Source organism: Mustela nivalis, assembly GCF_964662115.1.
Source record: "Mustela nivalis genome assembly, chromosome: 18".
Taxonomy (NCBI): Eukaryota; Metazoa; Chordata; class Mammalia; order Carnivora; family Mustelidae; genus Mustela; species Mustela nivalis.
Window position 1 is genome coordinate 41988149 of NC_139037.1, and position 23778 is coordinate 42011926.

The 23778-nt window shown below is 48.9% G+C and overlaps 1 protein-coding gene and 1 long non-coding RNA gene across 5 annotated transcripts; one reads left to right on the forward strand and one right to left on the reverse strand.

Annotated features, from left to right (window-relative positions):
• Positions 1 to 8342: 8342 nt before the first annotated feature.
• On the reverse strand, positions 8343 to 15429 carry LOC309852355. Of its 4 annotated transcripts, none has more exons than XR_014305181.1 (3): positions 13392 to 13476; positions 13011 to 13148; positions 8343 to 10260 (listed from the first exon to the last, which is right to left on the reverse strand). It is a non-coding gene; the product is annotated as an uncharacterized lncRNA (long non-coding RNA). The 4 variants fall into 4 exon arrangements; XR_014305182.1 differs by lacking the exon at positions 13392 to 13476 and adding an exon at positions 15377 to 15429 and having other exon boundaries at positions 8978 to 10260; XR_014305183.1 differs by having other exon boundaries at positions 8978 to 10260; positions 13387 to 13475.
• On the forward strand, positions 13387 to 23488 carry HAUS5 (HAUS augmin like complex subunit 5). Its single transcript, XM_082708738.1, has 19 exons — positions 13387 to 13676; positions 14435 to 14497; positions 14589 to 14621; positions 14749 to 14773; positions 15390 to 15495; positions 15573 to 15732; positions 16811 to 16880; positions 16970 to 17052; positions 17570 to 17627; positions 17768 to 17892; positions 18094 to 18157; positions 18269 to 18399; positions 18610 to 18772; positions 18988 to 19068; positions 19170 to 19315; positions 19576 to 19687; positions 19765 to 19897; positions 22033 to 22165; positions 22348 to 23488. Exons 1-19 carry the CDS (start codon positions 13579 to 13581, stop codon positions 22463 to 22465), a joined length of 1902 nt encoding a protein of 633 aa, XP_082564864.1. The 5' UTR covers positions 13387 to 13578; the 3' UTR covers positions 22466 to 23488.
• Positions 23489 to 23778: the final 290 nt, after the last annotated feature.

Here is a 23778-nt window from a genome sequence, read left to right on the forward strand (position 1 = left end):
CTTTAACCCACGGAGCCACCCAGGCGACCCTCAAAATGCTTTTTAATTTTCCTTTGATTTCTTTTTTGAGCCATAGGAAATTTTTTTATTAAAAATTTTATTTATTGGGGTGCCTGGGTGGCTCAGTGGGTTAAAGCCTCTGCCTTCAGCTCAGGTCATGATCTCAGGGTCTTGGGATCAAGCCCCGAACCAGGCTCTCTGCTCATCGGGGAGCCTGCTTCCCCCTCTCTCTCTCTGCCTGCGTCTTTGTCTACTTGTGATTTCTGTGTCTAATTAATTAATTAATTAATTAAAAATAAATACATTGAAATAAATAAAATTATACCTATCAAAAATGATCATCCATAGGGGCGCCTGGGTGGCTCAGTGGGTTAAAGCCTCTGCCTTCGGCTCAGGTCATGATCCCAGGGTCCTAGGAACGAGCCTCACATTGGGCTGTCTGCTCAGCCGGAAGCCTGCTTCCCAACCCCCCAAACCCCCCACCCCGCTTCTCTGCCTGCCTCTCTGCCTACTTGTGATCTCTGTCTGTCAAATAAATAAAATCTTTTAAAAAAGAAAACCCTACCCCTTATACAATAATGAACTCAGTATGGATCACATATTTAAATGTAAAATGTAAGTCTATCACATATTTAGAAGAAAACATAGAAGATCTTCCTTACACTGGATTAAGCAGAGAAACTCTTAGACATAACAATAAAAGCACATCCATAAAAGAAAAAATTGAGTTTAATACTAATTAAAAACTTTCCTCTGCACATGACACTGTTAGAAAATTAAAAAGATAACAACAGACCCAGAGAAAACAATTGCGAATCTCATATCTGAGAAAGGACTTGTATCCAAAACATATAAACGGCCTTCGAAACTAAACTAATAAAAACAACTCCCGGAATTGACCAGTCACCTAAGAGAGTAGGAAGAGTCTGAACTCCTTCAGACCAATCAGCAGCCATGTGAGTATTGGATTCCCCACCCTATCACATGCAAGCTCAATCAGCCAATAATAATAGAAAGACAGGCTAGGAGGCGGAGCCTGCATGGTCTCCGCGGTAACCCCTGGCACGTTGGAATGAGGAAGAAGCTCCTTGTACCCAGACCCAGATGCCTTAATGGGGGTGTTTGAAGGGGCAGGGAACTTATGGGGGGATAGGGTGGGAGGAAGAAAGCGTGAGGAATGGCAGAATGAGGGGGAAAGAAGGGTCTCAAGAGGAGACAGGGTGTTATAAGAACTATTTAGAGGGAACACAGCTTTAGGAGAACCGGGAAGCTGCTATGAGTGGAGGAAAGAAGGGTTCAGAGGATCAAGACGCTAGTTTCAGAGGTTGGGAGAAGGTGGCAAAGGGAGAAAGGACAGGCCTTTATAAGGGGACAGAGAAGAGGCCACAAAGGGACATGGAGAGGACTTAGAATTTAGAGTTGGTCAAGGAAGGTCTTAGAGGAGCCAACAGAGAGGCCATGGGGGGGGGGGGTTCATGGGTAAACAGTAGGCTCATAACAGACAATGGTCCATCGGGACAGAGTGAGAGAGACAGCAAATGAGATCAAGAGAGTGGTACTGTAGGCACACAGTTTTATAGGGTGAGAGCTTTATGATGGAACAAGGTTCTATAGATGGAAAGCAGTGTTCAAGTGTTGTTCTTTGTAGGTGTTTTATAGGGGCAAAAGGCTGCTTTTGGGGACCATGACGGTGTTACAGGAACAAGGTGTGATAGTGGCTCAGTTGTGGCTCCAGGGAGGGTAGTGAGAGTCATCAGAGTCAGCAAGGGATTTTGTGGGGGTGGTGTTAGGGGCCAAGTGAGACATGCTGTAGAGACCAGCAAGGCAGTTCTAGAAGACAGGGAGGAGGTTATAGGAGACAGGGAAAGGGCTACTGGGCACAGGCAGGCATTATAGAGCATAGGAGTGGAGGGGGCTGGGAGATCCAGGGTAGAAGGAGGTATTAAATAAAGGCAATAATGACAGGTTACAGGGGACATGATAGGAATTAGAGGGAGTCAGTATGAGTTTTAAAGGAGGTCAACAAAGAATTTATAGGAGCCAGGTTATCATGAAAAAGAGTTAGAGGGGACAGCACAGTCCAAAATCCATACTGAGCCATGACCCACTCCCCGCCCACAGGCATTTGAAATTTTTCGGGACAAGCCCCCCAAAGACCACATGTGCCTATCGATTTGCGCCTTCCTCCTGTGTTTTCCCATAGGCATTGTAGCCTTGATCTTCTCTGTCCAGGTGGGAAACCGTATCATGCCAATCCTCTCCTCCTGTACTCCCTTTTCATCCTGGCCTTGACCTTGACTCAAATTCTTTCTTTTGTCCCTCCTGTGGGTTCAAGTCCCCACCCTGGGTCCTTTCAGTCCCATAGCTCAGCCATTACAATAACCCATTAAAGGCCAACTATTCCTGCCCTGACTCTTCCCTCTAACCAGACAAGGCACAGCAACATGTGGAATAACAGAGCCTTGGCAGCCGAGACCTCCCACCAAACCTACTACATTGCAGTCTTGGGGATTGTTTTAGGAAGCCTCATCACCCTCACCATCTTGATACTCCTCATGATGGACTTATTTCCTCGTTAACTTCCTTTTCAGCAAACTACCAAATATATACAACAGTGATACTTACCTTGGCTCTAAGTATCCATTTGGGCCAAATGGGAAAACCTTTAAATGTCTGGACTGCTAAATGTTGAGCCTGAGCCAGCATCTTGAGGTAGTTGATGGAGTAAGAAAGGGGGAGCTGGGCAGTCCACTGGACCAAAGTTCAGGATCAACCCTAGGATCCTGCCAGGAGATAGGGGCTGTGGAGGCATGGTAGGGCACTGTTTCCTCAGGGAATCTTCTTCCTGTTCACATCATACATTCATGCCATAAGTCTGTTCATACCAAGGGCCTTGGCTGTGCTATGACACTGGGGATATATCAGTGACCACTTCAGATTCACCACACCCTCTCTGGACTTATAAACCAGGTGAAGACAGACATATCACCAAGCAGTGACAGTCTAGTGTGGTCTAATCTCCAGTAGGGGAAACTTAGAGAGGAGAGTTATAAGAGACCAGATCTAATCTTGGGTACTTATGGTCTACCAGAAAGCCAGGGAGTGAAGCAGTTGTCAGTAAACTGATAGGAATTCAGGTCAAGTTACAATTGAAGAGAACATCTATTACAGGTATGGTTGCCTCTCCTCCCCCTCACCACCAAAGTTTGTAATTTATTCATTATTCAACACAGAATTTCTGAGCATGTAGGATCTACCAGGCAAAATACTAGGAGCTGGAAACTCAACAGAGCAAGATAAGTACAACTCCTTTCTGAAGGAGCTTACGTTCTACTGGGAAGAATACCATAAGCAAATAGACCTCTAAATAAACAAGATAATCATAGGGAGTGGTAAATGGTAAGGAGAGACATAACACAGGGTAATAAGCTAAAGCAGTATCACTACTGGTCCACTGATGTTAATGGTCTGCAACAAGAAAAGTGCAGAGATTGCCAATAAGCATTACAAAACTCACAGAAATTTGACATGGCCAGGACATCCAAGAATAAAACCAATATTCTTGATTCTTGAATATAATTATTGAATATAATCAATATCAACAAGACTTCTCTTGTTGGACAGAGATTGGACAGATTGGAGAGATTAAAAAATGAGTCCTACTGCACAACCACAAATAGTCTGAGGTACAGTGAGCTAGTGGGCAATGAGGTCTAGAAGTATACTGTTTAGAGTCATAATAGCGGCTATAACAAATAAACCCCACCATTTCAGTACTCACAAAATTGTTTATTTCACATTCACAGAACCTCTCAAAGTGGGCATTTCTTTTTGCCCATATATTAAGTTAGGAATCCAGCCTCCTTCCACTTGGTGATTCCACCATCTCCTAAAATGCCTGGAGTCTTCTGAAGGACTCCAAATGAGAGACTGGAGAACCCCCACTTGCTTCCTAAAATCCTCAGCCCAAAACTGAATCCTTATATACTCTTGGATGGAAATGTAAATTGGTACAGCCACTATGAAATATGAGATGGGGGTTCCTCAAAAAATTAAAAGTAGAACTACCACATGACCTAGCAATCCTGCTGCTAGGAATATATCCAAAGGGGGGGGATCACATCTCAGAGACATCCATATTCTCATAATTACAGCAGCATTATTCACAATATCCAAGATATGGAAATAACCCAAGTGTGTACCAATGAATGAAATGATAGTGTGTGTGTGTGTGTACACACTATATTTCTTTATATATAAAGAAATATTATTAAACCATGAGAAACATGCAATCCTGCCATTTGCAACAACACAGATAGACCTTGAGGCCATCATGCAAGTGAGATAAGTCCGCTAGAGAAAGACAAACACTGGGTGGTATCACTTATATATGAAATCTAAAAAAGCCAAACTCACAGAAACAGAAAGTAGAATGATGGTTGCCAGGGACTGGGGAAATGGGGACAGGCTTTTAAAAGGATTCAAACACTCAGTTATATAAGATGAGTAAGATCTTAGGATCTAATGTATAACATGATGACTATGATGAATAATACTGTACCGTACTTAAAATTTTCTAAGAGTGGGGCACCTGGGTGGCTCGGGGAGTTAAGCCTCTGCCTTTGGCTCAGGTCATGATCTCAGGGTCCTAGGATTGAGCCCTGCATTGGGCTCTCTGCTCAGCAGGAAGTCTGCTTCCCTCTCTGTCTCTGCCTGCCTCTCTGCCTACCTGTGATCTCTCTCTCTCTCTCTCTCTCTGTCAAATAAATAAATAATCTTTAAAAAAAAATTTCTAAGAGAGTATACATTACATGCTCTCACCAAAAAAGTGGGGGAAAGGCAACTATGTGAGGTAATGGATGTATTAGTTAACTTGGCTGTGGTAATAATTTCACAATATATACATATAAGAAATAATCATGTTGTACACTTTAAATAGCTTATATTTTTCATCAATTATACCTCAGTAATCCAAGAGGATTTTTTTAATAGAGTTTTGGCCCTAAATGATATACATCTCTTATTCAGAGTCCATTGGACAGAATTAGTCTCGTGACTTCAACTGGTTGCAAGGACTTCTGGAAAATGTAGTCTCAGACTGGCTGACACTAGCTGGCTTTGCCACAGAAACCCTTTCTAAGGGGCCCCTGGGTGACTCAGTCAGTTGAGTGTCTACCTTCAGCTCAGGTCATGATGCCAGCATCCTGGGATTGAGTCCTGCATTGGGCTCCCTGCTCAGCAGGGAGCCTGCCTCTCCCTCTCCCTCTGCTCCTCCTTACCCTGCTCCTGCTGAAGTGCTCTCACTCTCTCAAATAAATTAATCAGAAAGGCAGAGAAAGAGGGGCTCCTGGGTGGCTCAGTCATTAAGCGTCTGCCTTTGGCTCAGGTCATGATCTCAGGGTCTTGGGATCAAGCCCCGCATCAGGCTCTCTGCTCAGTGGGGAGTCTGCTTCTCCCTCTCCCACTCTCCCGCTGTGTTCCCTCTCTCGCTGTCTCTCTCTCTCTCTCTGTCAAATAAATAAATAAAATTTTAAAAAATATATATAAAGGCAGAGAGAGAGAGGGGAAGGAAGGAAAAAAAGCAAGCCTTTCTAAGATGTTCTTTGAGCTGAAACATGGAGGCCCAAGTGTCAGAGTTCCAAGAACAATGAGAACAGGGTGCCCAGAGTGAGAATGGCAATCACAAAGAACAAAAAGGAAGCCAATGTGGCAGTCAGTAATGTCACACTCTCCCACACTCCAAAGCAGGTGGGGTTCTCTCCTCCCTGTGAGAACTCTTGTAGGTGCTTTCCAGCTCTCCTGAAAAGAAAATACAACACTTCTTTTTTTTTTTTTTAAGATTTATTTATTTATTTATTTATTTATTTATTTATTTATTTGACAGAGAAATCACAAGTAGGCAGAGAGGCAGGCAGAGAGTGGGTGGGGAGCAGGCTCCCTGCTGAGCAGAGACACCGATGTGGGGCTCAATCCCAAGACCCTGAGATCATGACTGGAGCTGAAGGCAGAGGCTTAACCCACTGAGCCACCCAAGCACCCAAAAATCCAACATGTCTTTACCTTCATCTGACAAAGATCTACTCACAGGAATCTTTTGTAGACATCTTTTGCAGTCTATCTTTAGGACCTCCAACCCCCTCCATGCCTGGCTTTGCACTGGGTGACACAACAGTGACCAATACAGAACCTGTCCCTGTCCTTGGGACATCCTCAGTCCAATGGAGAAGACAGGCTCACCACCAGATGGAACTGTGAGCTGTCCTTTCATTTATTCTTTCATTCAGCAAAGTTTTATTGTGTGTCTCCTGCAGTGCCATTCTGGTGCCATGTGAAAGATGATAAACTTAAGTAAGAAACATATTAAGAGTACTGTGGAAGGGGCGCCTTAGTAGCTCAGCGGGCTAAACCTCCTCCTTCAGCTCAGGTCATGATCTCACGGTCCTGGGATTGAGTCCTGTGTCAGGCTGTCTGCTCGGTGGGGCGCCTGCTTCTCACTCTCTCTCTGTCTGCCTCTCTGCCTACCTGTGATCTCTCTCTCTCTCTTTCAAATAAATAAATAAGATCTTTTAAAAAAAAAAAAGAGTACTGTAGAAAAAAGTAAAGCATGGCAAGGGTGATCAGAAGTATTAGAGGGGCGCCTGGGTGGCTCAGTGCTTTAGCTCTGCCTTCGGCTCAGGTCATGATCCCAGGGTTCTGGGATCGAGCCCCACATCGGGCTCTCTGCTCAGCAGGGAGCCTGCTTCCTCCTCTCTCTGCCTGCCTCTCTGCCTACTTGTGATCTCTCTCTGTCAAATAAATTAATAAAATCTTAAAATAAAAAAAAGTATTAGAGATGGGCGAAGAGCTATAATTTCAATAGAGAGGCAGGTAATGCCCCAATTAGGATCTGACTTTTGAGCAAAGGCTTGCAGGACTTAAGAGAGGAAACCAAACATATATCTGTGGTGAGAGTCTCGGGCAGATGGAACTGCTAGTGCAAAGGCCTGGAGGGAGAAGCCCATCTGATATTTCTGAGCGATAGTAAGGAGGCTAGTATAGCTGAAGCGAAATAAGGTAGGAAATGGTTAGAGATGAAGTCAGGGAAGTAACAGAGGCAAGATCAAAGGGAGCATACTTTACTTCAAGTGCCATGAACAGACATTGAACAGATAAGTGACATGTGCCAGCTCAGGTGTTAACGGGCTCTTTAGGACCCTGGAGGAGAGTCGACATCTGGTGAAGAGATGACAGTAGGGAGACTGCTGTGATTTTCCTAATGGGAGGTGATGGTATATTAGAGCAGAGTGGGGAAGAAAGGAAATGCCTTGATGAATTTGACAAGTAAACAGGAATTGCTGATACATGATGTAGGTGTAAGAGAGAGAGGGAATTTTGGCCTCAGGACGTGGAATCACAGAGTTGCCCTTGTGTGATCTGGGGAAGTGGGAAAGAAACTAGTCTGGGGAGGCACGGTATAGTGGTCATTCTAAGATTTGGGAGCCATGTTCTGGCTACAGGCTGGCTCAGAGTGGGCATGTGACCCCATCTGAGAAAATGAGACTTGGATAAATGGTTTCTGGAGCTTTTGGTAAAGAAAGAAAGCCCCCTCTCTTCTACGTTACCCTCTAAATCCACATCTTTCTCCCCTTCAAATGGTGGAGGGTAAGTCGTTTTGCCACCAGGCAAAAGAGCCTGGAACTGCTAGGATGAAAGAGAAGCCAAAATAGAACCAAGTGCTAGGAAGGGGAGCCAGACACTGGGTCCCCAGTGATACCACCATCATCACCATCATGACAATCACTGAGTGTCAACTTGTGTGCAGGCACTCTTTAAGGATTTTATCCATATCGTCTCATTTAGACCCCACAACAATACTGAAAACAGGTATTATTATTGTGCCTAATTCGTAAATGAGGAAACTGAGGCTGCAGAGAATGAGAAACTTGCTCTAGATCATTTAGCCTGAGTGACGGAATGAGGATTCAAACCCATTGAGTCAGACTGCAGAGTCTTTGCTCAAAATAATTGCCTTCCAGTGTTTGAGCTTCTGGATCATACGTCACCTGAATCAGGATAAACCAGAACACTTTCTTTTTTTTTTTTTTAAGATTTTATTTATTTATTTGACAGAGAGAGATCACAAGTAGGCAGAGAGGCAGGCAGAGAGAGAGGGGGAAGCAGGCTCCCTGCTAAGCAGAGAGCCCAATGTGGGGGCCGATCCCAGGACGCCGAGATCATGACCTGAGCCGAAGGCAGAGGCCCAGCCCACTGAGCCACCCAGGTGCCCCCAACCAGAACACTTTCTAAATCACATGTGCCAAGATATTTTTTTGTTTGGGAGGAAAAAACACTACTTTGGGTTTAGGGCATTTTTAAAATATTTTATTTATTTATTTGACAGAGAAAGAGAGCGAGGTCACAAGGAGGCAGGAGCAGGCTCCCCGTGGAGCAGAGGGCCCAATGTGGGGCTCGATCCCAGGAACCTAAGACCATGATGTGAGCCGAAGGCAGAGGCTTAACGCACTGAGCCACCCAGGCGTAGGGCATTTTTCATCAGAGAGCGGCTTACCTTTGAGAGTCCAGAGAAGTTAATCCAACCAACCTGGAGACGGGGGGTGGGGGGGGGGGTGGTCAGAGAAGGCTTGCATAGAAGGGCACATCTGAGGTAAAATGTAAAGAAGGAGGAGGAGGTAGCCATTTAAGATAATGAAGAAGGGTGATGGAGGTAGGGGACAGAGGAGGAAGAAAATCCCAGAGGTGGGAGAGAGGGAACCTTGACATGTCATGTCCCAATGAGAACACTGCTTTCCTCTCTGGAAAGGGCTTAATTGAGGGATAAGCATCCTCCACTCTACTAGATCATCTCTCCCACCGCCCCCTGCTCAACTCTGTCATCACCTGTCCTGGTTCCCTGCTGTGGCCTGTCTCCTCCTATCATCCACCCACAAGACACCGAGAATGTACCTCCCCACACTGTTTTAAATGTTTAATTTCTTAATTTCTTTTTTTAAGATTTTATTTATTTATTTGACAGACAGAGATTACAAGTAGACAGAGAGGCAGACAGAAAGAGAGGAAGGGAAGCAAGCTCCCTGCTGAGCAGAGAGCCCGATGCAGTGCTCAATCCCAGGACCCTCGGATCATGACCTGAGCCGAAGGCAGCGGCTTAACCCACTGAGCCACCCAGGCGCCCCTAATTTCTTAATTTAGATAAAGGTTTCAAATCTACAGATTGTGCAGAAATAAGTCTAAGAGACCCCCATGTGCCACCTACATTTCCCAGATGAAAACAGTTAACTATACTTGCACCAGATCTCTTCTTTTTAGAAATAAAATGTTGTAGAAGCAAATTAAACCCTTCCCCCTTCTGTTCCTTCTTCCTGCTCTCCATTCCTAAAACCACCAAACTCATGATGCTGTAAATCAATCCTGTGTGTACTTCCTACTCTTAGTATATGTGGACACACTTGGTACAGAGTTGTTGCTTTGGGTGTTGAAGCATCCTTAGTGACCTCTGCCACATCTTTCCAGCTCTTCACTTTCTAAGACTCACCTTCTGGGTCTCTCAGCTGGCCCAGTTCATGTTTCAGTTAACATGGTCATAAAAAGGCCAAATGTTATGAGGAAATTAGAGCAGGATAGTCTAAAATGTGCCAGATAGTCATCATAAATTTTAAAACTGTATATCCAAGAAGCCAGTGATAAGAATCCATCTCTGGGTATTAATGCTAATAAAGGTTTTATCCCCCCAAAGTCATGTAGATGGCACCTTCTTAAACTTCAATATGCATACGAATCACTGACAGATTTGGTCAAAATGCATGTTTTGATTCAGTAAGTCCAGGAGTGGAGGGGCAAGGGATTCTGCATTTCTAGCAAGCCCCTGGATGCTGATCCTTGAACACCTTTAAGCAGCAAATTACAGGCATCATGTGAGAGCTTGAAGCTTGTCAAACAGGGGTCAGGAGCAGAATACAGGTTAACGGTCTCAGTTTGGGGATGATAATCATTTTGTCATTTGTAGATTGAACAGACTGAACATGGTAGGGGTACAAATATGACTTCTACTTGTTCTTTCTGTGAATAAGATGCCAATCTCACATTTTTGCGTCAGCCTTTTGGGGAATGGAGAAGAAAACATCCTCTTCTTATGCGGGAGAGGAACAGGAAACCCACTGCAACTTCCTCCATGAACAGCAGCTTGAGGTAACAATAACTCCACAGACACCAAGAGTCTCTGCTTACGGAGTGTATCAGGGCTCCATCTGAGAGGCTGAACCACTAGGGGAGATCGAAGATAGATAGATAGACAGACAGACAGACAGACAGGCAGGCAGGCAGATAGATAGATGGATAGATGGATGGATGGATGAGCTTGGATTTAACCTTATGCAGTCAGGAGTTATGAAGCAGTTCCTAACATTGTGGTCTTAGTGTCAGATGCCGACACTCGAAGTACGGAGGGTAGGCAGTTAGGAAGAGAAAACAGATGTAAAGTGGGGAGAAGCTAGGACAAGCTGGTATAAGCTGGCCTCTGCCTTTGGTGGTATGAGCATCCATGGGAGAAACTGGCATCCTTCGTCATGGAGCCAGACACACACCTGGCCCAGAGCTGGAGAAGTTGAGAAGATCCAGAAAAAGGTGAAACAGTTGCGGGCCTCGCTGCTGCCCTATGCAAACCTGACGAGCCAGCAGCCAGCCAGCGACAACCTGTGTGATCTATAAAATGGCAGCTGCTTCACTTCTGCCCTCCACATCTTGCCCAAGAATCTCTATTGGTCTGTCCTAACCGAACGCATAAGGAGAAGGTAATTCTAAGATATAGTTCATTCAGCCTAGTCAAGCCGATACATGACAAAGCCATGCACAGAGACTGGAGGAGAGTGGAGAGAAGATCCGTCAGTGGCCGCTGGGGAGATGGAAACATGAGCAGCTCTGCTCTCAAGCAGAGGCACCTTGAATGCATGTGTCTCATAACCTCTGGGTGGCTTTTTAAAAATTTTAGAGTTAGAGGGGAAACTGGTAGCAGCTACCTCTTATTTGGCTTTAGCTTTTCTTCCAAATCTTTGAGAATCTTTTTATGTTACAGTTTCAGTCACGGTGCATCTGATCAGTTGTCATTACATTATGGTTGTAGATAGTTCATTAAAAAATATTTCAACTTTCAACCAATTTTTTAAAAGATTTTATTTATTTATTTGACAGACAGAGATCACAAGTAGGCAGAGAGGCGGTCAGAGAGAGTGGGGGAAGCAGCCTCCCTGCTGAGCAGAGAGCCCAATGCAGGGCTCAATCCTAGGACCCTGGGATCATGACCTGAGCCGAAGGCAGAGGCTTTAACCCACTGAGCCACCCAGGGCCCTCAACCAATTATTTTTTTAATAGATTTTATTTTTCATGAGCAGCTTTATGTTTACAGAAAGGTACACAAAAAGTCAAGGAAATTCTCATATACTTCCTGTACCTCCACACCCATTTTCCCCTATTATTACCATCTTGCAGGAGTATGGTACCTTTGTTACAATTGATGACCAATAGTGAAATGTTATTACTAACTAGAGTCCATATTTTACACTAAGGCTCACTCTGTACTGTACAGTTCTATGGCTTTTTATAAATGCATCATGTCATGTATCCACCATTACAATACCACACAAAATAGTTTCACCTTTCCATCCCTACCCCCATCTCATGATCTCTTGGCAACCACTGATCTTTTTACTGGTCTCTATAGTTTGGCTTCTCCTAGAATGCCATATATTTGTGGTCAGAGAGTTTACTGCCTTTTCAGATTGTCTTCCAAAATGGCTGTATCATTTTGTACTCCCACCAGCAATGAAGGACAGTTCCTGTTGTTCCACATCCTCAACAGCATTTGGTGTCATTTTTTTTTTTTTTTGGATTTTAGACATTCTAATAGGTGTATAGAAGTATTCCATTGTTGTTTTAATTTGCAATTCCCTAATGACATTATGGTTAGCAACTTTTCACGCTTATTTGCCATCTGTACATCTTCTTCAGTGAGAAATCTGTTCATAATTTTTGTCCATGTTTAAGCAGATTGTTTTCTTATGGTTGGGTTTTAAGAGTTCTTTGTATATTTTAGATATAAGTCCACCATCAGTTATGTGTTTTGCAAGTATTTCTGCCAGTCTGTGATTTGTCTCATCATTCTCGTAACAGCCAGTGCTGTGAGTCTCAAAAGGCTCATAGACCAATGGCAGACATGCTGGCCCACTGATTTTGGTTTTTAACAGCAAAACACCCCACAAACGGCAGAAGGGTGACAATGTTTGAGCAAAATGGCACCTTTTGAGAATTAGGCACTGTGGAATAGCAGCTGTTCTTTCTTCCAGGAAAGCCACCTGGATTACAGCAGCCCATGGCACCTTCTTATGCTTTTCAGCCCTTATGAAACACTTGAAGCTATCTCGCCAAATTTGCTATCTTAATGGTAATCCCATGGTCCCTTTCTCCCTGGGCCAAAGGCTCAGCCAACCCTTGGATGTCTCTCTGACTCCTCACACCCACAGGGTCCCACATTGTTATCAACATTTCCCCCAGAGTTGTGCCTTCTCTGACATCTGCATTTCAAGGTCTGCTCCGGAGCCCAGAGCCCTGGACCTCACCCAGGATGCCCCACCCTCTACACCCAATCAAGATCCCCACCCACTCACTCAGTTGTCTCCCCTCTGCTCCACAGCCCTATATGGTCCACCATTGCCCTCCACCCCCATACCTCATCCTGTCCCCAGTTTTATTCTCACCCCACCACCTCTCCCCTCATTTACTGAATAACTACTTAGAGAGTCAGGCTTTGTACCAGACACCGAGGACAGAGTGGTGACCTAAGCATGTTCAGTGAAAGGTCCCTGAATGATGCCATTTCTCAGGGCCCTGAATGAGGCTGAGTGGGCTCTCCAGAACTCCACTACCAGTATCCAGTGCTTTCTGGGGCAGCCCACAGACCTCTGACATTCCCTGTGTCCCAAATTGACCCACTCCTGTTGTTTATTTTCCACCATCCCTACCTGGTGATGGTGATCCGTCTAAGTCCCCCACTGAACCTGAGCTCCGTAGCATGGAGACTGGAGCTCTCTCATCCACCGCAGTGTCCCCGGAGCAGGGTCGGCTCATGGATGTTATGGAATGGTAAAGACGAGGAACACCTGGAAGAATGCATGCCGGGGAGATATCAGGGTCGTGCTATCGGCCCCCTATCCCTCCTCACTCAGACCTGAAACAACCTGTTTCTGAAATCAAGGAGCAGTAAGTTTGACATCTCCGCAACTGACCTCCCAGGATGAAAGTCTCATTTTGTCAAGAGAATCAAGGGAGGCATTTGGAACCTTTTGCCTCTTAAGGGGCACTTGGTGGTGAGCGGGAGGACGAGGAAAGCGAACCAACCTCACCGTTTCTCCTCACTCGAAGATACCTAAGCTGGAGGAGCAAGAAACGTGAGCACTGCTCCGTGGCGCGGCGGTGCACCGAGACCCTAGTCCGCCTGGACACCAATGGCGTCACTGCCGGCGCGCTCGTGACGTCAGAGGCGGGCGCCACACTTGAAGAGGGTGCGGGAAGCCGGGGAGCGGAGCTGTCATGGAGTTAATGCAAGAAGCGCGGGAACTGGGCTGCTGGGCGACGGAAGAGATGGGAGCGCCCGTCGCAGCCCGAGCCCCGGAGTCGACGCTGCGCAGGTGAGGGACGTTCTGAGAGTGAGCACTCCCAAACCCTCGAGGTGGTCTCCAGGGATGAGAACCCCACCCCTCCCTGAAGACCCGCCTTCCTCTGCCTCAGTGAGAATAACCCTTAAGGGGGCCCCCTCCCCCGCCCCGACACACGCACACCAAGTAGTATATTCAAGAAGAGGATCCTGGGTTGAATGAAGATCCCCTGGCGGTGATCCCGACACTCCCACCCCTCACCCCGTGAGACCACCCAGAGTGAGAGCGAGGCACCAGTGAGGATCCTCCGAAATTCAGTGGAGACCCCTTCCCGTGTGGAAGTAAGATCTTTGGAGTGAGACCCTCCCTGCAACAGCCTACCACCCCCACCCACCCCAACCAGTGAAGAGACTGGAGTTACCAAAGACCACCCCACAGGAGATTGAATTTATAGGAGTTATGACCCACATCTGGTAATGAGAGCACTTCCTGACAGTATATTCCCCACCCCTCTCCTCTGGGAGTGACTAAAGATAGCCCTCTTCTCCCAGGAGAAAGGAATCACCCCACCACGGAATGAGAATATCCCCCACACAGAGAGAAGAACCCCACAACTCAGTGACCAAGAACTCCCCAGAAGGGACTATCTCACCCCAAAAAGTATGGGCTCTCTTTCCCCCTAGAAGTGAGAATTCCCTAGTAAAAACCTTACCCACCGTGACCAGCCTGGGAATAAGGGTGAGCCACCCTGTGTGATGCCGGAGGTGTACCTTTACACACTCTCCCCGCAGACTGTGTCTGGGCCAAGGGGCCGACATCTGGGCCTATGTCTTGCGGCATGTGCACAGCCAGAGGTGAGCCTGGCCACATGAGGGAGGCTGTGACAGGGAAGGGACACAGGCAAGCCCCACAGTAACACCTCTTCCTTCTGCCTCTCCACTGTAGGAGTGTCAAGAAGATCCGGGGAAACCTACTCTGGTAAATGGTTCTATATTCCCTCCTGTTAACCCTAGTCCCATCCAGCTGTGTTTTCACCCACAGCCTCACACCACTTGTCTCCCCTGGAAGTCCCTGTCATCCCCTAACTCTGGCCTCATTTCCTCAGGTATGGCCACCAGGACAGTCCAGAGGTGAGAAGCATGTGTTATAAGATCTTTTATCCAAAAAGAGGACATGTAGATTTCTGCTCTAGGCCCAGCCTTGTGCTATGGGATGCTGGGGACTACTGAGTCACAAGACAGCTCTGATCCCCACACTCACAGGACTTAACAGTCCAAGGGAGGCAGGCATGAGCTGGATGTTGAGGGGACATGGATATGAGGCATCCAAGCTGATGAGAGGAGATGGGAGAAAGGACTGGTTTCGGAGATATACTGAGGCCAGTGTAGGACCTATTGTGTGCAAGGGGCCCCAGTGCCATCTAGGGGGAGGTTTCCAGAAGACCTTGGGGCCCCTCAATGTGGTGCTCAGTGGGGAGGTAAGAACTGGGGCAGAGATGTAGTGTCATCAGTGCAGAGACAAGACACGGGTTAGGACGATAAGGGAGGCAATCCCAGGAGAAAGGAGGAGGCCAGATAGTACCCTAGTGTTCTTTTAGGCCCAGAGAATAAGACACAGAAATTCCTCACAATAAACCCTCTGCTACTTCCCTGTGCAGGCAAGGAGACCAGTGCTCCCCAAATAGCAGTTAGTCCAGGCCAAGCCCCAGCCAGGCCATGCATCTGACTCTGTACCTGATCCCACCAGGCCCATCGGAAGCTGGAGCTGGAAGCCACTGTTGCTCACCTGCGGGCAGAGATCCAGGAATTAGACCAGAGCCTGGAGCTGATGGAGCAAGAGACCGAAGCTCAGGGTGACCTATGGGGCTGGGAAGATGAGCAACAGAGTGGTGGTGGGGGAACTGCTGATAGCGATGCGTTTCTCCTACAGACATGGCCCTGGAGCAAGCCCTGCAGAACATTCAAGACACCCAGCGTCGTGCTCTCCTCCTCCAGGCCCAAGCTGGGGCCATGAGAAGGCAGCAGCGTGGACTGCAGGATCCCGTGCAGCGGCTGCAGAATCAGCTGAGGCGTCTACAGGACATAGAGAGGTGGGCCTCAGGTGCTCAGGGACCAGCCTTCACCAGGTGGGGCAGGCAGACATTTTCCATAGAGACCTCATTGCTCTACCCTGACCCCTTCTTGGGTTCCAGAATTCTGAGCTCCACTCCTTAGGACTTAAAGCCTGTGAGGTCAGAAAGTTTTCTCATCTCAGCCACTTATATTTCCAGTGCTTAGAATGGTCCCAACCATATATCTAAAGAATGTTCTAGGGAAAGAACATTAAATAAGGGACAAGTACCTGCCTCCTGGGGCTTCTACTCTGATGCAGAGGAGCCAAAGATAAACTAGGAAGCAAACTCTATAACTGCAAGGAGAGATAAGTGCTGTGATTAAAAAGGTGGTGTGATAGTAAAGGTGAGGGAGATATACTCCAGGGAGGATGGCCAGAGAAGCCGTCTCTGAGGAGGTAGCACTAAGTTGTGGAAGGAATCTCCAGGGAGAGGGACAGGAAGGGCAGAGGTGCTGAGTTTGGCATATGGGAAAAACAGCCAGGAAGCCAGTTCATCTTCAGTTACACAGGCAAAATGGAGGGCACGAGAAGGTGAGGTCAGAGAGGTGGACAGAGTGCCACGGGGGCGTCGGAATTTTACTCAGAGGCTGGGTTCATGCCTTAGCCTGTCCACTTACAGCTCTGTAACCTTGGGCAAACTACTTAGCTTTTTTGTGCCTCAGTTCGTAAGCTCTATGGATTGGGGATTAATTTAAACCGACTTTATAGGTGAGTTAAATGATGCAGAGCACTTAGAAGAGTTTCTAATACCCATTATTACTATTTTGAATGTGATGGGGAAATGTTACATTTTTTCGAGGGCTTTGGGTAACAAGGTGACCTGATTTGTCTGAAGTTTTAACAGGATCATTGACTACTAGTTGGAAAATAAACTGCAGAGGGCAAGAGCGGAGGCCAGTGAGGAAGCTAATAAAGCCAGGAAGTGTCAGTGGCCTGATTTTAGAGGTGGACCCTGAGATCCAGGCTTAGTGACTAGCCTTGTAGCAGAAAGAGACACATCCATTCTAGCTCCCTTTTCCCAGTGACTACTACCCCAACTCTACTTTTCTCTCCAGGAAGGCCAAAGTAGATATATCTTTTGGACCCTTGACATCAGCAGCCCTGGGCCTCGAACCTGTGGTCCTGGTAAGAGTCTTGGGCCATGGGGAAACGAGTGGGGAGTCAGGTCAGGTGGACCCCTGGGTTGCCCTCATGTCCCATCCTCTTCTTCCCAGGGTGATGTCCGAAGAGCCTGCACCCTCCGGACCCAGTTCTTGCAGAAACTCCTAATTCCTCAGGCCAAGGGAGGCAGTGTCCCGTGAGTGTCATCCAGGCTCCACAGACTCTGACAAGAACCTGGGCTTTCATGGAGGAGTTACTCATCTGTTCCTTCCTCAGACACTCAGCCTCTGGACTGTGTCAGCCCCAGGCCTTGGCCTGACAAGGCTCTCAGGTTGAGAGCAAAAAGAGACAAATACATTACAGATGGTGGCAACGTGGGTGATTAGGACTGTTGGGGGTGGGGAAGCCTGAGAGACTCCAGGTCCCCAGAGAAGACATCTTCCTCACTTAAAGAGTCAGGGAGGACAGGTTCTCTGGTGAGGAGGCTTAGGCAGGATGAAAGGTTAAGACAATATTCTAGACAAATAGCACATGTGAAAGGCCCTAAGGGCAGCTGGTTGGTGAACCCAAGTCTAGCAGGCATAGATGGACTTGGTTTCCTCATCCTTAAAATGGGGACAGTGATAGCCCCCACCTTACAGGGTAGTGGTGATCAGTAGAGGGAGAGTTGTTGTGTCTTGTAATATTCTCTGTCCCCTTCCCCAACCTCACAGAACCCCTCGAGATGACTACTTTGGAGCTTCCTACCAGCAGTGGCTTAGCTCTGTGGAGGTAAGGGGGGGCCTCACCTTCTGCCCCATGAGCAAACCTCAGGGTGCGAGGACCCAACTCTTGATCCCTACCACGTCACCATAGATCCCAGCGCATAGCCCCGCCCCCATCTAGCCCTACTTTACCCTTTCCCCTACCAGACACTACTGACAAACCATCCTCCGGGTCATGTCCTGGCCTCCTTGGAGCACTTGGCTGCAGAGCGGGAGACAGAGATTCGGTCCCTGTGCAGTCCAGATGGGCTCCGAGATACAGAGATGGACAGGTGTGGAGTGCTGTGCTCCTAAGGGCCGGGCAGGGCGGGCGAATGGGTAAGCCAGAACAAACTGGACCAAGCACAGTCACCTGCTGATGGCGGTGAACCTGAAACTCAGTGATCAGTCTGGCAGGTGGGCTGACATTGGCCACCCCCAAGAGCCCTGGCAAGGGGGGGACTCCTCCCTCAGCAGTTTTACCCCACCCCCAGGTCCCAGACAACAGACCAGTCAGACTCCAGCCAGGCCCTGCCATCCATGGAGCATCTCATCCAGGTGACCCCCAGGCATCCTTCCCAGGACTCCATCCCCTTCCCATCCCAAGGCCCACTTGATCCCCTTCCCCCCAGGGATCATGCCCACCCTGACTTTGTACTCTTGCCCCAGGAGGGCTGGCGGGCTGTGGGTGTACTGGTTGCCCAGCGGGGCCCCCTTCTGAAGGAGCGTCAAACCCTGACCCAGCGCCTCCAAGGCCTGATGGAGGAGGTGGAGAGATATGCCCCAGGATCCAGTGAGAGGTGAGGGGGCTCTCTCAGCAGAGACCTCTAGGGCATCTCTTTCCCAGAGGTCTCAGAATACTAGACTTTTTCTGCTCCTGTGGCTCCCAGTTCTGTCTCCTGCTCTCCTGGTTTGTCTCCCTGTGTTTGTGGCTCCTTGTGCATCCTTACAGATCCATCTGCCTCCTCTACTGGGAGTCTTAGTCATCTTTCTTTTCTGCCATGCCCCAGGCAGGCCTTCATGCTGGGGCTCCGTGGCTGTGGCCTATGGGCAGAGCTCAAGGCCCTGCGTGCCCAGAGCCAGGAGCTGGAGGAGGTGGCTGGGCGGCAGCAGCTTCTGCTGCAGGAGCTACAGGCCAAACAGCAGCGGATCCTGCACTGGCGCCGGCTGGTGGTGAGAGGCTGGCCCTGGGGGATGTGGCAGTGCCTGATGGAGGGCCAGAGAGAGTCTGGGAGCCTTAGGTCCAAAACTTGGCCTCCAGTGGTGTGGAGAGGCCCAGAGTCAGTCTCCTAGGAGGCAGCAGGACCTGTGCAAAGGGGAGGGCAGGGGTAGAGGCTGGGAGATGGGAAGTAAAAGCTGCCCATCTTGGTGGTCTCATGGCTGCCCAGGAGGAGACACAGGAACAGGTCCGCCTCCTCATCAAGGGCAACTCAGCCAGCAAGACACGCCTGTGCCGGAGCCCTGCAGAGGTGAGATGGGAGTTGGGGCAAGGTCTGGGTAGGGCTGGGGCTCCTAGAGATGGCGCCAGGGGGCTCCAGGCTGCCCCTCGCATCCCTTTCATTCCCCGCAGGTGCTGGCTCTGATTCAGCGAAAAGTGGTCCCCACATCTGAGGTGGTGGCACCACAGAGTCAGGAGCTGCTTCGCTGTCTGGAGGAGGAAGCCCGGCATCTTCCACACCTTCTGCTGGGTCCCCTGCTTCGGCACAGCCCTGGAGGGTAAGACTGGAGCCACCCCCTTAAGTTCCTTCTGTGGGTGACTATCACTCCCTGATTCCACGCCAAAAACATAATCCTGGGCCTCCAGTGTTCCCAAGCTGTCAGACCTCACCCTCAGGTCTCAGTCCTACTCTGGAATCCTAGTCCCCAGACCCATCTCCAACTTTCTGGGCCTCCTGAAGCCAGCTCTCAGCCCCCAGAACCTCTGGAATCCTAGCCTCCCTCCAAGTAGCCCACCCAGCCTGGACTTTCCCCCCCAGATTACAGCCCCTGCCCACGGTCCTGCCATCCATCCACCAGCTGCATCCTGCGTCCCCAAGGGGCTCCAGCCTCATAGTGCTGAGCCACACACTGGGACTGCCTGCAGGGAAGGTGAGTACCTGTCCCCTAGGACCTGTCTTCCCACTCCTCCTCCTGCCCAAAGTGACTGTCCTTCCCCCTCCCTCCAGGCTCCGGAACTGCTCCTCCCAAAGGCTGCCTCTCTTCGCCAGGACCTTTTGTTCCTCCAGGACCAGCAGAGTCTCCGGTGCTGGGATCTGCTGCACGTGAAGACCAGCCTGCCACCAGGACCATCCACCCAGGGTAAGCCCTGCCCTGCCTTCACAACCAGCATCCCTGCCCCAGCCCCGGGACCATCAGCCTCCAGAACAAATCCCAAACATCCATTGCTGACACAGGGCCTACTGTGTGCTGAGTGTGTTCGCTGGTTTCATCTGCACAGCAGCCCCATGGGGTGAACGCTGCCGTTTGCCCCTTTTGCAGAGGCAAGAACTAAGCCTTGCTGGCTGCCTAGGTGGCAGAGCTAGGATTTAAATCCAGGCAGTCTGACATGTGTCTGTACTCCTAACCAGGTGATCCTACCCATCAAATTACCAAGTACTCATGTATCACCATCCAGTAGGAAATGAGAGTAGTTAAAAGTTGGGCTTTGGAGTTAAACTCCTCTCAGGCCTACCTCTTCCCTGCTGTGTGATCTACCAGTGCCTCCATTTTCTCCTCAGTGGAGTAAGCATAATCATAGTACCTTGGAGAGTTGCTGGGAAGACTCAGTCCAGTTACCCAAACAGGGCACTGAACAATGCATGGCATTCAGTAAGTGCTATGTGCCTCTGGTACAATTATGATCATTTTGTCTGCGCATGTGCAGTCTCTTTCAGTCCTTATGGTGAGGGTAGGATGTCTGTTGTTGAGAGAGAGGAGCGGGGAGGGGGAGGTGGGGAGAGAGAATCTTAAGCAAGCTCCAGGCTCTGCACAGAAGCCAACATGGGGCTCAGTCTCACAACCCTGAGATCAGGTCCTGAACCAAAATCAAGAGCCAAATGCTTAACTGGCTGAGCCACCCAGGTGCCCCCAAAGGTAGGGATTATTAAGACCCAATTTACAGATGAAGAAACAAATTCAGGGAAGTTGTTCCTTGCTAGATTCCTTGCTGGGTACTTGCCAGCTGCTGGCCCCGAGAGCTCAAGGGGGAGAGAGACCAGAGCTGCCCATCCCCAGGGATCCCAGTGGTAGAAGCAAAGAGCACAGAATCAAAGGGTAAATAGGAGAGGTATATTGATAAGAAACGACTTGGGTGCCATCAGCAAAGCAGGAAAAGACCATTTCCAGGCCTTTGGAAAGGCCTTCCCCTCTCTGATGAGCAGGGAGCTGTGTGCAAGAACAGCCCATGTTATGGCACAGAATCATCCCACCTCGTGGGCTTCTTGGGCTTTAGCACGTCTGTGGCAGAACATAGTTCTCTCTGTTCTGAAAAGCAGTTTTGTTTTTCTTCTGCCTTGTTTCCCTCCCTCAGCAAATGACCCCACTCTCCTTACTGAGGCCAGCCATCCAGGAATCATGCTTAATTCCTCCCGGCTCCCTAACTGCCCCCCTCCCGACCTTCAACTTGTCAACAAGCCTTATAGGTCCCACTCCAGCATGCCCCAGTCTGCCCTCTGCCTCACTATTACACATGACCGCAGGAGGGGCTGAAGAAAGGGCAAGTGTCAGTCCTGAGGTCAGGCAAGAATGGAGTGGAGTCAGGAGCCAGGCCCAGGGGCTCAGACTGCACTGCTGATCTGTACTTGCTCTGAGATGGACCTGGTTTGGACCTGTGAAGAGGGACTAGACCTAGTCACATCTCCAGGGGGAAACACTGCTGGAATGTCGGTTATAGCAGTCTAAGGAGGAAGCCTTGGGGTGAAGAACACTGGGAAAGTCTTCCAAGAGGAAACGTGGTGTCTCGAGTGGGCCCAGAGAGACAGGCAAGGTTTTGGTAGTAGCAGAGGCAGATAGTGCAGACCCTCAAGTACTAGGCTGAGGAGCTCAGACTCTGTTCTTGGGGGTACTAGGGAGCCTTGAAGGGTTCCATGCAGAAGAGGAAGAGGATCAGGTTTATGCTTTAGAAAGATCACTCTGGCTGCCATGTAAAGAATGGACCAGAATGGGAGGCTGAGACCTGGAGCCTAGGAGGGGGGCTGGAGAGCAAGCAGGGAAGGTGGAGGAAGGGAAGGGATGGGCCAAGGAGATGGATGGTCTGTGCAGAAGGGAGGAAGGTACACAGGATAAATCCTGTGGGATGGGGGGCTTGCCCCTGAGATGAGGACCTGGAAGGAGGGAGAGATCTGGGAGACATGCTGAGGTCCTGACTAGGTGACTGGAGACTTGGTGACCCACTGGCCATAAGGCACCAGACAGCCCGAGGACTCAATGCTGCCTCCCGGGTTTCTCACCCGCAGAGCTGCTGCAGATCCGGGCATCCCAGGAAAAGGAACAGAAAGACAATCTGGGGCAGGCTCTGAAGCAGCTGGAGAACGTGCTGAAACAAGCGCTGGAGCGAATCCCCAAGCTACAGGGGGTTGTGGAGGACTGGTGAGAGGGGCATGTGGTGGGGGGGTGAGGGTGGGCAGGGTGCTGAGCCAGGTGGAACGGGCAGAACTTGGGCGGGGTGCGGGGGGCAATGTGTGGCTGGTAACAAGCAGGCCAGGGTGTTGGGAGGGAGGCTGAGTGTCTAGAGGCCCAGGCCTTCCTGTGACACTATCCCCTTCCCCCAGGTGGGAGCAGCCAGGCCAAGCTGCCCTGTCCGAGGAGCTCTGCCAGGGCCTGTCCCTGCCCCAGTGGCGGCTGCGCTGGGTCCAGGCCCAAGGTGCCCTGCAGCAGCTGTGCAGATGAAAAGGGGCCTCAAACAGAAGTCAGGAGCTTCATATTCACCCCTTCATGAGACCTTTGGAAGAGAACATCACCTGGATGTGTCAGCCCACTGTCTCTACCCACACTTGCTGTCCCCCTCACAGGTGTTTTTGTTCCTCTCAACTGCCTTGGACTTGTCTTTTCATCACATCAAAGCCAAGAGAATGGGGTACTCTGGACCCCACCCTAGGTCCCCCTGAAACTCCCCTCGTCAGCGGAAAGTCATTGAATGAAAAGTCATTGAGCACCTGCTGTAAACACAAGATCCGGCACTGAACAAAGTGCACGCAAGTCCCAGCCCAGGAAGTTGTTCAGCACAGGGAAGCAGACCCTTGACAAGTTAAGTGAGCACATAGCATGTTCGAAGATAAAAGCTCTGGAGAAAAAGAAAGCAGGCAGTAGGAAGTGTGACTTTAGCTAGAAGACTGCACACCCTCTGTGAAGGTGATTAGAGGGCATCTGAGGAGAGCCTGTGGGGGGCCAGAAGAAGGCAAGAGCTGGGGAAACAGCCCTGAGCTCAAGGTTGTCTTCTAGTTTTTACATTGTTTCCTTTTTTACATTTAAATCTCTGAAATCATTTGGAATTTATCCAAATGGATCCAGTTTTGTCTTATTTTACATATATCCCAATAGCACTTAAAATTCTCTGAAGGAGAGGTGGGTAGCAGGGATCAACCAAAGGTCAGGAGACAAGGGAACTTTCTAGAGTTGAAAATGGATTACACGTTGAAGGTAGTAAGGACAGATGTCAGAACTCATCTAGCTATACTCTTTTAAGTCTGTGCATTTCACCGTGCATTATTCTCCAACTTATAAGGTAAAACTTTACCCACCTATATAAAATAAGATTTCAGGTGATTTGAGATGCCACCTCTTCGTATGCTAAATGTCTGTGAGTAATCAGACTATATCTGGATTCTCTTCAAGTCTGTTGTCTGTGATTCTCATATGCTATCCCCACCGTGTTCTAATTATAAAGGTTTTATTATGTTTTAGGATCTGAAATGGCTGGTTGTTTTCTTGCTCTATTTTCTCAAGGCTTCCCTGTCTCTTCTTGCTCATTTTTTCTCCCAAACGAAATGAACTTTATACCCAACCTGCCTGGTTCTAGAACAAATAAGAACACGATGGGAGTTTTACTGGGGTTGCAATAAGTTTACAAATGAGGGAGATTTACATCTTTATGTCTTTAGCATATTTCCTTTCCTAAGTGCCACCATAGTGTTCCTCTCCTCTCTTCATCCTGGCTCCTAACCAAGACTGATCATGGGGGTCCTTGTCCCCCCTCCCTGCTT